General features: G+C 39.3%; 1 protein-coding gene across 1 annotated transcript in view; it reads left to right on the top strand.

The window, feature by feature from the left end:
* LOC147731528 (sodium channel protein type 2 subunit alpha-like) overlaps window positions 1-17,629 on the top strand; it is a 951,803-nt gene that overhangs the window by 326,188 nt on the left and 607,986 nt on the right. The window contains exons 8-9 of the mRNA XM_086956592.1: window positions 1,721-1,784; window positions 11,154-11,295. Of these exons, the coding sequence (XP_086812718.1) occupies window positions 1,721-1,784; window positions 11,154-11,295 (206 nt within the window). The remainder of the gene's footprint in view (window positions 1-1,720; window positions 1,785-11,153; window positions 11,296-17,629) is intronic.

Below are 17,629 nucleotides of genomic sequence, written 5' to 3'. Positions count from 1 at the left end.
TGACCTTCTGGGGACATCATATCAATTTTCCGTGATTAGCAAATTACATGGGAATCTACCTCATCTCCTACCTAACCGGGACCTTAATGAGCTCTTGATTTATGTAGTGGCCAATTATTTCCAGCGTACTCAATTCTGAAGAATCCTGTTCTGCATGAAGGCCTGCGTTAATTCAAGAATGTCAGCACCTATGTGATTTGCCTGTTAGACTTTGCTTAGGTTGTAACAAAGACTTACTGGACTACCAGTTGGGCCAATGCTAAAAAATCTAAAATGTTCTTAAAAAGAGACACTAACCACACCATTCATTGCCTAAAAGACCAGTCATTAAAACATAAGAAGATATTTAGAGTTCAATGGGAACTGAAAATCTTCCAATTTCTGTAGAGAACTCTAAATATGGAGTTGAACCTTCTGGCTCAGTTTCCTTCTCCTTTGGGATACTATTGGGGAAGTGCATTCTAGCAATTGAAATTCCTTCCAGACTCTAAATGTAGCCCATAACTTTTCATCGGTGCCCTTGCATTTAAGAAGCTCGAACCAGGAATTCCTTATGAGCAAGTTTACCAAAAGTCACCAGCGCCACCTCACTAAAATGTGCATAGATTAGGTTTATTTTGATAGAATGTTTTGATACGATTCAAACAAATACAGTTATGTGTGATAGTTTTAGGATTTTTGATCTATCATCTCTTTTACTGTGTCTGTGAGTGTTATCACTTTAAAAAGAGATTGGCAATATACTATTGTTTTAAACAAAAAGTTAAATAAATGAAAAGGTATTCTTTTTAATGACTATAGATGTTTGTCAAAATTTACCAGGAAATAGTATTAGGAAAATTGGAACATCAAGGAAATCTTGATGTACCAAGTAACTGTTTTGAAATTATTTTTCAAACAGCCAGTGTTCATTTTTGAAATTTCATGTGTTTATCTCATGGTCCTTAGTCACTTTGAGATTAATCTTGGACTCTTAATCTCAGAGCGATTAATGACTAAATCGTTTTTTTAATTATTATTTTAATTTACTTAATGGCACTGCATTTGGGAATTCTGAGCATAATTTGAATATATTTTCTTTTATATTATATCTTTTTAATTAATATATGAGGGATACATACTTACCCAGCTCCATTAATTAATCTCACCCATTACTTAGTCACCCCCATAACCACCATATACCCACTATTTCTATTTTATTCATACTTTTTCCTTTCTTTAACCCCAATTCTTTACTCCTATAATAATCTGTCTTTTTGGGTTCATCATGGTTGTTTACACAGTTTAATAACCCCAAATAGTCTTGAATCCAGAAGTACGTAAGACAGGAATTACATGTCAGAACCATTTCACAATGATCTAATCATTACATTGGTGATGTGATGCCATTTAAATATTTAAAAATACAAAGAGGGAACCTGTCCAAATATAAGGTGGATTGCTGAGTTCAGGGCGATATGGTCTTGTATTTCAGCCTGGACTTTCATAACAGGAGTAAGTATCTGTCATTCTAGAGTTACTGGTGGTGGAAGAATAAAAGACAGTTGTCATTAGAAACGAAAGTCAACATGCATAAGTATGTGTTTAACTTGAATAGTTATTTTTAAGTTATTTGTAAACAAAGACTGGGAAAATCAAACTATGTCTGCAACATTATGATGAGGATCACTTAGTATATTAGTTCCTTTAGAACAATTGTGAATCTTTTATTTCTTTTCAGGCCATTTTTACACTTTGGAAGGACAAAGGGATGCTCTTCTCTGTGGAAATAGCACAGATGCTGGGTAAGGATCATTTCAAATACCATATGCTGAGTTATCCATAGGAAGGGTATGCTCAACAAAATATAAAAACATTGACAAGTTAACTTTGGCTTTCTTTCACAACATCGTTAATTTTTTTTATAGATTTGATCAGATTTTAAATGCATTAACTCATTTGGTTTTTCCTTTTGAATAGCAACAACTGCCACTTATGATTATTAGAATATTTGTTTTCATTTGATTTAGGTCACTCACATTTTGGTACATTCAGACAAATCCGTCTAATTCAAATTTATGTTAAAGAATGCTCATTGGTTTCTGTTGGTGCTTTCTGGGTAACTATTACAATTTCTCACTCCCAGATACCCTTTGATAGGTGAGAGAGCAGACGGCAGTAGACCTTTCTTTTTTTTTTTAAGTTCAAGAAAATTTTTATTAAAGTAATTTCAGACAAAATTAACCAGTAAAAATGTTACATAAGATCGAGCACTAATACAGTAAAAGAAAAAGAAAAAGAAAGAAAATACAATAATGTCATTGATGGCAAAAAAACATAAAGTTTGGTAGAAGTCATAAAGAAAATGGGGGAAATAAAGGAAAAACGACTGAAGGTTCGCAGTAGACTGTAAGCATGACTGAGAAGTATTAAAAAAAAAAAGTATATTGATAAACCATTCAGAAAATTGAAAACAGTAATATGAAATATACAATTTATAAATACAAAAATAGAATACGATACATGAAGCATATGGAACAATATGGAGCAGTCAAGAGGCCTTCATGGAGGTTTGGGAACTTCCTGTTGCAAGAGAGATATTGGCAAAGAGCGTCTAGCGCTTTCGTTAAACAAGGAGGTAACAGGAGCCCACAATTCCTTTCTTTTTGTCGCCAGGGTTAGTGGGTATACAAAAGTCTTGTCTAATCTGTGATTATAGCAGACTGCGTACCACCAAGCCTGATATGAAATTTTTGTGAAATCTTTCCAGTTTTTGGTGATTTGTTGAAAAGCAACCGCTAACAATAAATCAATAATTCTTGTACGTAGTGTACACTGATAGGAGAAGCACTCCCCAAGAAAATGTGTGAAACAGAAAAGGGATGTGTGGAGATTTTTTTTTTTATTGATTTGGGACCATACTTGCAACCAAAAAGTGCGAACTAGGGGGCAATCAAAAATCATGTGGAAAAGGTCTGCACGAGGCGTTGAACAGGACCAGCATGAATCTGTGGAATCCGGAAACTGTTTGCTGAGAGTGAGTGGTGAAAGTAATAAGCGATTGTAAATAAAAAATAGTGTCTGAGTCGCATTAGCAGCTCTAGAAGACTTGCGCAGCTTCAACCAGATTTTGTCCCAAAGATCAATGGGCCAGAAGACGTGTAAATCTTCTTCCCAATTCTCCTCTGTCTTAGTTTTAACACGGGACGAGGAGGAAGTTAAATGAGAAGCATACATTTTTGAAGCTCTGGCTTTTTTAAGGAGTAAAGAATATAATAGAGGCATACTAGAAGGTTCTGGATAAACAAGAGAAGGAGAAGCAAGGTATGCAGCACGTGCCTCTTGAAGTGCAGTGATTAAGAAGGCATATTTAGTTCGGAAAGAAGGAGGAAACTTGAAGGATGAGATAGAAGATGAAAAGGAAAGGAGTCGACCTTGATGGTATAATTGATGAACCCATATGAGACCACGAGATCTCTATGCCTTCCAAAAAATGGGCCTATAATTAATTAGGATGGAAATATTGTGCCAGATAGGTTGCTCAAAAAAGGATGGGATAGGCAGACTAGGACGAATTTTAGACGTGTGCTTGAGAATAAGAGTAGATACACATTGTGGTTTTCGAGAAAACATAAGATATTCTTTAAAAGAGAAGGGAGAAATGAAAGAGCTCTCCAGGTCCATCCAAAGAGGAGATGAGGCGGTAGAATCCAAAAGCCACCTAGACACTTGATGTAGCAGGAAAGATTTATGGTATAGAGAGAAGTTAGGAAAGTTCACCCCACCCTCCGTTTTAGGACGCATCAGTTTATTCAAGGACATGTGAGACTTTTTGTGACCCCATAGAAAGGTAGAGAGAATAGAATTACATTTTTGGAAGTATTTTGAAGGGATGGAAAATGGGATGTTGGAAACGGTAAACAGGACGATAGGCGAAAGCATCATCTTGATCGTATCCAACCTCCCCCACCAGGACAGATAAAGAGGATGCCACTTGGAAGTAAGGGTAATTAGTTTTTGAATACAGTCGTCCAAACAACAAGTGACTGTGCCCTTAAGAGATGCCGTGAAATTAAGTCCCAAGTATTTAATAGACTCAGAGTACCCTGAAAAGCCCGAATCAGAGAAATCCTTTTTAAGAGTAAATTTCGTAAGGGGTAAGATTTCGCACTTGTCCCTGTTTAATTTGTATCCAGATACATGAGCAAAGGAGTCCACCTCAGCTAAGAATGCAGGGAGGGAATAACTGGGCTGGGAGAGGAACAATAGGACATCATCGGCATATGCCGCCATCTTAATGTTATTTTGCTTGAAGGTGAAACCATGAATATCATTGTTCTGGCGAATTCTTAATAGGAAAGGCTCTAGGGCAAGGTCAAACAAAAAGGGGGAGAGGACAGCCTTGTCTAACCCCTCTGTTAAGAGAAAAGTAAGAGGATGAGCCGCCATTTGCCGATATGGCCGCCCTCGGGTGAGAATACAAGAGTGAAATCGACGTGGATATTTTTGGACTGAAGCCAAACCACTTCAGGGTCTGGAAGAGATACAACCATTCAACTCTATCAAAAGCTTTTTCAGCATCAAGAGCAATGGCTGCGAGAGATTGAGATGAGTGAGAGGTTTTAGAGATAATATCGAAGAATAATCTAGTATTGTCTGAAAGAAATCTGCCTTTGACAAAACCAGAATGTTCCTTGCTGAGAAGCTCAGGTAAGTGTAATTCCAAACGTAGGGCCAGCGCTTTCGAGAAAATTTTATAATCAATATTTACCAAAGATATTGGACGATAATTCTTACAATACTGCGGATCCTTACCTGGTTTGGGAAGGATACAAATAGAGCATCCGAGAAGGTACCAGAGGCTGAACCGGAGGCGAGGAAAGTACAAATTAAAATATATAATTTGGGAATAAGCAGTTTGGAAAAGTGGGAAAAGAATTCAACCGTAAAACCATCTGGGCCCGGGGCCTTCCCATGTTTCAAAGTCTGCAATGCTCGAAAGAGCTCTGGTTGCGTTATATCTGTTTCCAATGGAGAAAGATCTGGGGACGAAACAAAAGGAGATTGAATCTTAGAGAGGAATTGAGATATAGAGTCTTCAGAGGCATTCGATTCAGAGGAATAGAGTGATTCGTAAAAATGCTGAAACTCCTGCAAAATATCATTATCCTTATGTTTAAGTGAGCCATCCCGACCATGAATAGTGTCTATGTTGACCCGGTTTTGTTTACCTTTTAAGTAATTAGCCAACAATTTCCCAACTCTATTTTGACCACCGTAGAATTTGGTACTGGACTTTAGCAAATAGTTAGAAGCGTTGTTTTTGGTATCTTTATTAAACTTAAGTTTGGTGGCAATAAGTTCACTCAAGCACTCTTTGGACTTTGAAGTATAGTAAGAGTGTTCTAAACTTTTAATTTTAGAAAAGAGATCTTTGGTGGTTTGTTGTGCCTTCCGTCGTTTACGAGAGACGTATTGAATTATAAAGTCTCTAGCTGAAGCTTTAAACGCGTCCCATACCACCGGAAATTGAATCTCTTCAGATTGATTCAGCAGGAAAAATTCATGAAAAAAAGAAGTAAAAGAAGAGACAAAAGCAGAATCAAGGAGGAGAGAATTGTTGAAACGCCACTTCTTAGTGGAGTTAGGTTTGCAGAGAACATCCAGAGATATTGAAACTGGCGCATGATCAGAAATTAAAATGGATCCAATATATGAAGAAATGAGGGATTGAGAGAGGTGATGCGAAGCAAAAAAATAGTCCAATCTTGATTGAGTGTGATGAGGGGGGGGGGGAAGAGTATTCTCATAAAGTAGGGTTACAAAGTCTCCAGGCATTGAGTAGTTTATATTGATGAATGAGTTGCGTGAAAGATTTGTGCGATTTGTGGGGAATGTAAGCAGTGGATGATTGTCTACCTAGGAATGGATCGAGAACTTTGTCACAATCTCCAGCCAGAATGAAATTGTCAACATAATGTTGTGTAATATGTGGAGCCAGGGAGGACCAAAAAGAGTCATCGCCAGTCACTGGGGCGTAAACGTTTAAAATGGACATAGGAACCTTATCCAAAGTAAAGTTTACCAAGACCCATCTACCTAATTGATCAGTGCTGCTTGTGAAAACTTTGACAGGAAGTGATTTGCGATACAAAATCATTACACCATTACGCTTACCATCACCTGGAGAAAAATGAACCTCCCCCACCCAACCCCTTTTTAATTTAATAGACTCTTCAGCAGAAAGGTGGGATTCCTGTATACAAGCTATATCAGCGTTAAGTTTAGCAAGGTGGGACAATGTTCTTTGCCTTTTAATTGGTGAATGGGGACATCTAACGTTCCATGAAACAATTGTCAGAGGCATACCATAACGTGAAAGACAATAAGCATTAAAATCCAGTCATGAAACACATCAGGAAAAAATGAGAAAGCCATGCATGTGTGAAATAAAGAAGAAGATATAAAAAAAACATACAAGATATAACCATGGTAAGCAGGAGGCGAAATGCAAAACATGCCAGTTAACTATTATTCGAAAAAAGAGTTTGAAAGGAAACAGAGAGAGTAGGAAGGAAAAAAAAGGAGGTAAAACTAAAAGAGAAGAAGATAGAGAACATATAAGAGTTGAGTTTTGAAAAGAACATAGGAGAAAATCGTAAAAACACATCAAAAACCATTCAGAAAAGATTGAGAAAAAAGAGAATAATAATGCACCATCAACCAATTGTGAAAAGGGGTGGCGAAGTGAGAAAAAGAAGACAGATGTCTTAGAGAAAATATAGAAAAGAGACAAAGATATAGCAAGAGGAGGGGAGGAAAAACAATTGAGAGATCCAACGCATCTGTGTAAGAGAGATGATAAGGAAGAAGCAGCCAGTGCATATGAAACCATAAATAGAACCAAATGGCTAAAAACACTAGGAAAAAGGGGAAGACAAAGAACTTACATAACATCAGGAACAAAACAAAGCAAAGGGCGGGAGGGTGGAAGCCACGTGAATAATGGCGCGACCACAGCTCAAAGGGGAAGAAGAAGGAAGGGAGTAGACCCAACGGACCTCACGAACATAGGGAAGGAACCAGACGAGCCGGAAAAGGATCTGTGTAAGAAAAAAGGAGCGTAAGATTAAATAAATTAACAATTAATATACCATATTGTATATACTGTGAAACAGAAGCAACCATCATAAATAGTAACTACAGAACAAAGAAGCATAACCAATGCAATGACGGAAGATTACTTAGAGCCTGAGGCAGAAGCAGTATCCATTGTCTCGTTGGAATGCGAATAGAGAAAACTTTTCAACTTCAAAGGGTCATCATATGTGGTAGTCTTATTATTAATTGTCACCTTAAAAAGGCAGGGATGAAACAGCCCATATTGTGCTCCTAAGGAACGCAGTTGTGGTCGAAGAGACAAGAACTCCTTACGTTGATCAGCTGTTGATTTAGCATAATCCTGTGAAAAGAATAAAGGATGGCTAGACCATGTGATGCGATTCATAGCTCTCGCTGCAGATAAGACTGTGAGTAAGTCAGTGTATTCGAGGAAGTACATAATCGCTCCTCTTAGTTTCCTCATTGGAGTAACAGAAGACGTGCCTCTAATTGAGCCCAGGCGATGTGCCCTTTGTATGTTAAGATTAGTACCCTCTGGCAAATGAAGGAGCTTTGGCAGGAAGGATTTGAAGTAGGCAATGGGATCAGATCCCTCCAGACCTTCCTCAAGGCCATAAAGGCGCAGGTTATTCCGCCTACTCCTATTCTCCAAATTTTCGATCTGCTTATGTAAAAGCAAAACTTGTGTACAAACTGGATCGACTTTGGATACAGAGGACTCCATTGAGGCAACATTTTGCTCGAGTACAGTAATCCGTTCATCTACAGAGAGCCATTTGTCTGAAAGTTGTTGGAGTGTGGATTTGGTCTCTTCGATAAAGGGACGCAGGGCCCTTATTTCATCTAATACTAAGTCAATAGTAGTGGATGAAGACGTCTGTGAAGAAGGCGAAGGAGGATCTTTCTTTAATCTTTTGATTGTGCCTTTTTTGGTAGCAGGCGTTGATGAAGTTGAGGATGTTGAACCTTTTGAAGATGGTGTAGCAGGCAAGTCCTCCATCGCTAAACACTGATAACGAGAGCCTGTGTGGACTAAGAATTTCTTAGCAGTGGTGGAAGGCTTGAGCAAGACTGTAGATAATCTCCCCATACAAAAAGTGCGAAAGTCAAAAGTATGAGATTTGTCAGAACAAATCGACAAAATCTGACTAAAATAAGCAGAAGTGCAAAATGTACAGGTAAGTTAGTGAAACACACTGAACGTGCTTGTACAATGCCCCACCAAGCCCAAGAGTACATACCCCAGAGTACACACAATGTAAATGTATAGATAAGTAGAGGCAAATCTACAAAATAAATGAGCAGAGAGCAGAGGTAAGTACTTGCAACAAAACCAGTGGCGCATCAATACATGCCAACATCAAAACTGCATGTATCATGAGTGAGGTAAAACCTGACACCAGAGCCCATAGGTATAGAATATTATAAAGCCAGTAATATTAGCAGTGCCTAAAGATTCTAAAAATATGCAGCCCCGCTCTATAAACAGCAAGAAGACCCAACATGAGCATACAGGTCAGTGAAAGAAAACTATAGCATTAGTCAAAGCATCAGGAAAAAGTCATAGCGTCATTTTAAAAAAAAACGAGCAGAAGAGAGGGGGAAACAAAAACATCCCATTTGAAAAACATGAGGATATAAACAAGCATGCAATGGTAATATTCCAGACTTAAGCCGATAGGAATCTAGTCAGACCTAATAAGGCAGTCCGTGACACTCAGTGGACAAAATGGCGGTGCTCCGTTGTAAAAATACAATTTTGAGGAGAAGGTGCAATTAAATGGCAGTCCACGAAGAGAGGCACAAAGGTGGCACAAAGGTCAAGATAAGGGAGCTGCCACAAGCGTTACAACATGAGAGGCAAAATCCACTGAGGTCCGTAGAAAAGACCGCTAGGAGCTTCGCTCCGTCAGCGGAAGATTAGAAAATGGCGGCCGTTCGATCGGCAACACCACATACACTCACTTGTGGATTTCGTAAGAAAATAATCACAACCAGGTCCCAAGTCCGGTATGGAAGGCAGCAGAAAACCTTCCTACATCATGTCCTCATTTATGGAGCGCCTTCCATAGCTGGGGAAGGATCGTCGGGCCAATTTCCCCTCCTCGTCTTGTGGAGAGCTACGGGACCACGTCCATCACCATCGGGCATAAGCCACGCCCCCCGCCAGTAGACCTTTAAAATGTAGCTGTTCATGTTTGCTGCTTAGTAAGTTAGTGAAATTGTATTCATGGTGTAAATGAGAGTGTTGTTTGGCTTTGTAAGCCTTGGTGGGTCCTGATGTATCTTTTCTACCAATTCACAGGGATGGAATGCTAGTTCACAGGTACCCCCACTTAGAAAAGTCAACTGGCTCCCCAAACCATTTATTAAAATATCCTTTTGTTATAAATCTGCATGCTTGTGACTGTCTACAACGAGGAGCACGATCTCAGTTACATTGTGTGTGAGTTTTCGCATCTCTGATCAAAGGTTCACACAAGGGCCAACATAAAGATACAGTTTGCCTCCCTCTTTTGTAATTTAGAGTGAACGGAAAGCTTACACATCAGGTCTATGCTAGGATGATGAAGAGGTAACCACACTTGCAAAATCAATACAGTTAAGAATTAAAGGGGCAGATGTATCATCACCATCATTTGCGATTCTCAAATAGTGATTTTTTAGAAATCGCTATTTGAGAATTGCAATTTGGTATGTATGTAGAAATTCACTATTTTTTAGCGATTTCTTAAAATTCCTTAATTGCGATTAGCAAATTGCTAATCGCAATTAAGGAATAATTTCCCATTCATTTCTATAATCGCAAATTGAGAATAATTTCAAGGATGCAAGGGTGTCTCAAGGACACCTTGCTGCACCCCTGAAATTTACATGTGTGCACATATGGCGCACATACATGCCCTAAGGGCATGTATGAGTGCCACATGGCACCTTTACAAATGCCAAAAAGTGCATTTGTAAAAGAATTTGCAAATTACCACCAACTACAAGTTGGTGGTAATTTGCGATTTCAAAGTGTGAACTCGCAAAACATTATTGTTTCTTACATAGCATTTAAGGAATCGCTTTTTGCGATTCCTTAAATGCTTGCGCAGAATTAAGGAATCGCAAATTTAGGGATTCCTTAATTTTGCGATGTGATTTTCTTCATACATCGCATTTGCCGATTTTTTTGTCTCAACTGCTGCTTTTTTGCGAATCGCAGCATTTACGACAAAAAAAACGGATGATACATCTGCCCCCTAGACCTTACAAATTCAAAGCAAGTTGTTGTAAAAAGCATAGGATGTTATTAGCTATTTGCCAAAAATTATAGTGGTTATAATAGGAACAGAGGGTGTTTCTAAGGGTTATTGTCCATCCCAATTGAAACCGGTGGCAAAAGAGATGTTTTATTATAGTTCAATAGCAAATCTAACCATCTCGAAAAATTGCAAAATCCCCATGTAACATTTCAATACCATCCCCGGCTGAACTTGGGCTGACCCATGAATGCATGCACTGGGATTGCAGCTGAACTAGAAGGCATTATTTGACAAGAATTCCACAAGAAAGCAATGAACACAAAAAATCCACAGTCAAAGGCTCCAACCAGGAAAAGTTGCTATTCAGCAGTATAAATGGTATTCAAATTTGTTGATATTTATGGGTTTACCTCAATTTTAGCAGATGGCCTGGAGCTTTAGTGGGTCCTCTGAATATTACGTCTTGATCTGATGATCTTGTCTCTTTTCCACTGGAGGTTAAAAGCTGACCAGCTTTTGCAGAGGTTAATTTATTCTGAACAGGACAGGGCACTTCTCCAAATATAATTTCATCACTTGGGAACACAGAGTCCCCTTCATAATCTTTTGGATGTCCAACTTAAATTTTGTTTGCTTTTGCAGAATTGATATCTAAATATTCTTTTTGTAAAAGCTTGCTCTCTAGATGTACATTAATAAGGAGGCAATCATTATACCACTCTTGCTGGAAGTTGGCAATGTTCATTTAACACATTTATAACCAGTATTTGAATATGAACTTGCTCTTTCTCTCTTCTTTTCTAGTCAGTGTCCAGAGGGATATATATGTGTGAAAGCTGGTAGAAACCCCAATTATGGCTACACAAGCTTTGACACATTCAGTTGGGCCTTCTTGTCCTTATTTCGATTGATGACTCAGGACTGCTGGGAGACCCTTTACCAGCAAGTAAGAAATCTTTTTACTCTTCTTTTATGATGTTAAATGTTAAATGAATGACCGCACATAAATGTAAAGAAAACAATTTAGGTAACACATGAAGATTTACCAATTAAGGGCTGATTTTAGGTTTGGTGAATGGAGAGAACTCCATCAGCGTGATAGAGGTCATTGCCTCCACCATCCGAGGGAATCTGATTGCCAAATCTAGAGCTGTCCACCAGCTGTGCAGACAGCTCTGAACATTGACATGAACCCCAATCATCGGGCGTTCCTGTTAACATTTAAAAGTTTAAGAGATGACCATCAAACTTTTATAAAATTTTACATTTTTCAAAACAAATTTCCAAAGCAAGAGTATGTTTTTGCAAAATATAAAACTAATGCCCCCCACACCACAAGAGTTTAGTACCTTGTTGTTATGGTCATTATGTTTTCATTGTGCCTCACACTTACGGGGAAAATTAAGTGGTGATAGACAGCAAAAATACACCATCCGACTGCCCACTCTAAATAGGGCGGGTGGCCAAATGGCTAATCTCCTACAGCCTGAACTCTATTCGAGGATTTTGTCAGCGAAGACGTTGAGTATACTTTGTCTTCAGCATACTTTCAGTTTGACAGTCTCTAAATGAAGGGTGTGGACCAACAGTTTAGCAGAGAGGGTGCTTTGTTCCCATTGCAATGGAGGACCTTCTCTGCCAAACTCTAAATCAGGACACTATCTTAAAATCTGTATCTCTTTTCACACAATGAAAAACATTAAAGGACTGAAAACGTAGTATTTAAATAGCAGTAAGGAAATGAACCTTTGTATTGAAGTGCTTTGTGCTTGTTTTGATGCATGTGGTGTAATTTATTCTCTGAATTAGAGATGCTTGGTATCAAAGTTTTTGCCATGAAATTGGATTGACCATGTATTGCATCAGCAATGTACCATATGCTGGTTTTGAGACTTGATTACTAGCGGCTCATTTCTCTTTTAAATACTGCTAGATCTGTGTTAGGATATGTTTTCCTTATATTCATAGTTAGGAGATTGGGGAGGAAGTGGGATTTTGGAGTGTAATGAAATGAAATAGGAATGTGCACTCTTCATATGAACTTCTGATGGCAGTTCAAGGGGTGGGAGCGCACCAGACACGCCCCAACGAAATTACCTCTAGCATGATGGTTCATGAAGTTCATTATTTCTTGCTCAATTCAAAGTGTTCATAGCCAGTGCTGTATTATCATTTCCAGTTCGTATCCCTAGACACGTGTTTCCTGATTCCTCAATCGTCAGTAGGGAAAAAGCAAAGTTCATAGGTTGCAGGGCGTGCTGCCTTGTCTCTCAGGACCAGTTCTACTCACAGCATGAAGGTGCAGGCTCCCGAGCTCGTCAGCTCACAAAATTTAAACAGTTCAAGGGGTAGGAGCGCACCAGACACGCCCCAACGAAATTACCTCTAGCATGATGGTTCATGAAGTTCATTATTTCTCGCTCAATTCAAAGTGTTCATATCCAGTGCTGTATTATCATTTCCAGTTCGTATCCCTAGACACGTGTTTCATGATTCCTCAATCGTCAGTAGGGAAAAAGCAAAGTTCATAGGTTGCAGCGCGTGCTGCCTTGTCTCTCAGGACCAGTTCCACTCACAGCATGAAGGTGCAGGCTCCCGAGCTCGTCAGCTCACAAAATTTAAACAGTTCAAGGGGTGGGAGCGCACCAGACACGCCCCAACGAAATTACCTCTAGCATGATGGTTCATGAAGTTCATTATTTCTCGCTCAATTCAAAGTGTTCATAGCCAGTGCTGTATTATCATTTCCAGTTCGTATCCCTAGACACGTGTTTCATGATTCCTCAATCGTCAGTAAGGAAAAAGCAAAGTCCTCAGAACCAAAACTTCAAAAATCGGAAATCTATCGATTCCAGGGTCTACAGGGAATACAGTATAAGAATGGTCAAGATCCAAACCAATGAAGGAGAGATACTAGAAGGTCGAGCAAAGAGAAAACCAAAAACTATTAAAGGGGAATGGGTAAAGAGAGGCAAGGGAACGTTAGAGAGAAATGAGAGACATTGAGTTTCTCTCCTGGAACGTAAACGGTCTGCGCGTACGAGGGAGAAGACATATAATCATGCAGTATCTCAGAGATTCGCCCGCGCAGATTATAATGATCCAGGAGACACACTTAAACAAAAAAGAAATTTCAGATATTTTTAAAAAATTAAGATGGGTCGATAAATTTGTTACTACGGACCACAATGCCAGCATCCGTGGTTTAGCTATCATCTTTAAAAAAGGCGCTAGAGCCCAGATTGAAGATTTGAAGGTAGATCCAAACGGGAGATGGATAATAGCCAATGTCCAGTTAGATCTTAGGAGATTTACCCTAGTAGTCTACTATGGACCTAACCAAGATGACCCCACTTATATAAACACAATACAAAATCATCTGATAAACATCACTAATCCTATAATATGGTCGGGTAATTTTAACTTGATTTTAGATCCTAAGCTAGATAAATCCCACAGTTCTAGGGCATTAAGTCATAACAAATCAAGAGAAACATTATTGAGCTGTATGTCTAATTTGGGAGTTGAAGACTTCTGGAGACAGAGAGCTGGGAAAACATTGGGGTTCTCTTATCATAACCATAAGTATAGGCATAAATCCTGAATTGACTATCACTTATTTAGCTTCTCTCTAAAAGACATGATAAGGAATATCACATATCTACCATCGCACTTATCAGATCACTCTGCTATCATTTTCTCGCTAACAGTAGACCGCGAACATAGCTTTGCCTCATGGTCCTTCGACCGTACTCTTTTATTAGAGGAAACGGAAAGAGATTATCTTACATCCGAGACCACTACCTTCTTAGAGTTGAATTTAGACTCGGCCCCATTGGTTAGTGTGTGGGAGACGTGGAAAGCGTATATAAGGGGATGCATCACTAATAGGGCATCTTACAGGAAAAAGAAGTATAGAGAGGAATTACGATCGATAGAGCAAGATCTGGCAAAACTGGATTTAACAGATCAAGTACCTTCCACCTACTTAGATAAGAAAAAAGAGCTAAAGGACAAATTAGACACACTATTACAGGAGAGAATTAATAAACGTTGGCAGGCTAGTAAACTCTCCCACTTTGAATACGGTGAGTCAGCAGGAAAGATATTAGCCTGGAAAATAAAAGCTGACCAGGTTAGGAAACACATAAAAGAAGTGAGAGTGGTTGGAGAATTAAATACCAGGAAAACTGATACAGCGATTGGTGAAGCCTTTAGCACCTTCTTTCAAAAAACTTATACTGATGAAATAATTGATAATACTGATAACATCGAGGAAAGAAACAATTGGCTGGAAAAGTTAGACCTTCCCGAGCTAAAAGAGCACCAGAGCGAGAATCTAGACAGGGAGATAACCCAGGGGGAAGTTGAAAATACCATTAAGAAGTTAAAACAGGGAAAAGCCACAGGACCGGATGGGATTCCGGGTGAATTGTATCGGGTCCTTAACTCCACACTTACCCCGATATTGACAAAGCTATTTAATGATATACTACTAAAAGGAGAGACACCACCTAGATCCTGGGGAGAAGCAAACATTGCCTTAATCCTAAAACCAGACAAAGACCCAACAGAATGTGGTTCATATCGTCCAATCTCGCTCCTAAACAATGACTATAAGATCTTTTCGTCAATTTTGGCCGCTCGGTTAGGTAGCGAGATTGGAGGTATCATACATCAGGACCAAAAGGGGTTTATAAGAGGCCGACAACTTGCCGACTTAACATACGATCTAGTTGGAGCTATAGACATTGCCTCAACATTTGCCTTACCTCTTGCAATCATGACTCTCGATGCAACAAAAGCATTCGATAGAGTAAACTGGTCCTACCTACATGCCGCTCTGGCAAAGTTTAAAATAGGACCTAAATTCCGTAGGACGATAGGACTATTGTACAAAAACCCTAAGGCAAGTTTGATAATAAACGGAACATGCACAAATCCCTTCCAAATTTCAAGAGGAACGAGACAGGGGTGCCCTCTTTCCCCCCTATTATTTAACATTTATCTGGAACCATTTGCTCACTCCATACAAGAAAATCCTAACATCCCTCCCTTTTCATTCTCAGGGTGGGAAAAGAAGGTCGGGATGTATGCTGATGACATTCTTATTTACACTACAGACCCGACACGGGCCTTCCCTAGGGTAATCCATAGCGCGGAGGAATTTGGAAAGCACTCAGGCTATGAAATTAACACAGGGAAGACGGAGATAATGGCTTGGAACATCGCCAATATTCAGCTTCCCTTAAAATCTTCAAAGCGCTACCTGGGTATAAGAATCACCAAAGATCCTAACCTGTTGGCTCAGAACAATCTAGACCGCGTTTCACACGAAGCGAAAATATTAATGAAGTCTTGGTCATTTTTACCTCTCACCATCTATGGAAGGTCTAGCTTAGTAAAAATGTCCATTCTCCCGAAATACACTTTCCTCTTCAATACAATTCCTTTAATATTTGACCCGAACCAATTAAAAACATCCCAACAAAACATAAATTCATTTGTTTGGTGTTACAAATCATCCAGGCTGGCGTGGAAGAAACTGAGAAGGAGAAGGGAAAAAGGAGGCCTTGCTCTGCCAGACCTGGAATACTATGCGTGGGCTTTTCACCTGACCCACTCCAGGATGCTATTAAAGTCCCCACTAGACAACTCTAACGGTTACCTGTTCAAAGCTATGCTATTGGGTTCAGACCTTCCATCGGACGGATTTCTATTTAAATTCGGGCATCAGAGGTTTTTTAAAAAAGTCAGACTGAAGACATTATACTGCCCCATAAAAGAATGGTCTCAAATTAAATCGAAGGCAGGGATTGCATATTTTTCTGACTATGCACCGATATGGGTCTATCCTGGGCTTTCATCGAATTCCACACAGACAATAAAAACAGTCCTACAAGAAGCAGGAATTACAAGATGGGGAGAACTAGTAGAAGATGGCTTTCTTATTGATTGGGAAATATTTTCAGACAAGGCAACCTCACCATTATCTTGGTTTGTCTATAGTCAGCTTTCAAGCTGGCTTCGTTCTCAAACAACTAAAAAAAACAAATTTGGAGGAGACAGTTTATTAGAGAAGACTCTAATGGAAAAATCATACAAGGGAAAGGAGGTTGCTGCACATTATTGGAGCATCTTGGAAGAAAGAGAGGATGAGCTTAATCTTCCGACAAAGCTATGGGGTGGAGAGGGTGAACCCCAGGCAGAAGGGAAATGGATTGAGTCCTTTACGCTTCTTTATAAGATCATAAAACCAGCCTGGCTGAGGCGTAATCAATTGTTTACATTACATCGGGCGTACTATTCCCCCAAAAGGCTTTCCAAGTTTCAACCGGGGAAATGTTGCAGTAAATGTTCCCTGCCAGCTGCCTCAGATCTACATATGTTCTGGGAATGCCCGAATGTTACTAATTTCTGGCAGGAAGTAAAGACATCGCTTGATTCAATCCTTAAAACCTCTATCCCCTTCTCTTGGTCCTTGGTAATATTTGGACTAAGTGATAATATCAAAGGTTTAGAAAGAGAGTTCCTATACTACGCCATATTATTAGCTAGAAGACAAATATGCAAAAATTGGGTTAACATCAACCCACCAACTCATGCAGAGTGGTTGTCTTCACTTTACATCACATCAAAAGCAGATTTGGCCAGAACATGTAGTCCCCGTACAGTGAGATTTTGGAATTTCTTAATTGAGTGGAGTCGGAACAGTTAGGACTCCGGGGTTTTTTTTTTTTTTTGGTTTTTTTTCTCCCCGGGTCCGATGATTAAGCCTCTGTCTCCATGTCCAACGGGAGGCGCCCCATGCCATAGCTAAATTGGACGATCAGCCCATATTGGGTGTGTATTGGAGCTAGATCGTGTGGGGCTCTATTTCTCAGCTTTGACACCAGACCGCCTTCCAGGGAAAATTGACGGTACCTTAAAAAGGCTACTGGGTCCCGCAGAGGAATGCCCCTGGTTTGATTAGGTGGCAAATGAGGACACAAAAAGTTTTTAAATTGAAAAAAAAAAAAAAAAAAATAAGCTTTGACACATTCAGTTGGGCCTTCTTGTCCTTATTTCGATTGATGACTCAGGACTGCTGGGAGACCCTTTACCAGCAAGTAAGAAATCTTTTTACTCTTCTTTTATGATGTTAAATGTTAAATGAATGACCGCACATAAATGTAAAGAAAACAATTTAGGAAACACATGAAGATTTACCAATTAAGGGCTGATTTTAGGTTTGGTGAATGGAGAGAACTCCATCAGCGTGATAGAGGTCATTGCCTCCA

This window comes from Lissotriton vulgaris, chromosome 2_1 (genome assembly GCF_964263255.1).
Source record: "Lissotriton vulgaris chromosome 2_1, aLisVul1.2, whole genome shotgun sequence".
Classification (NCBI taxonomy): Eukaryota; Metazoa; Chordata; class Amphibia; order Caudata; family Salamandridae; genus Lissotriton; species Lissotriton vulgaris.
The sequence above is the reverse complement of the archived record's forward strand: the minus strand, read 5'-3'. Positions and strand labels throughout refer to the sequence as shown.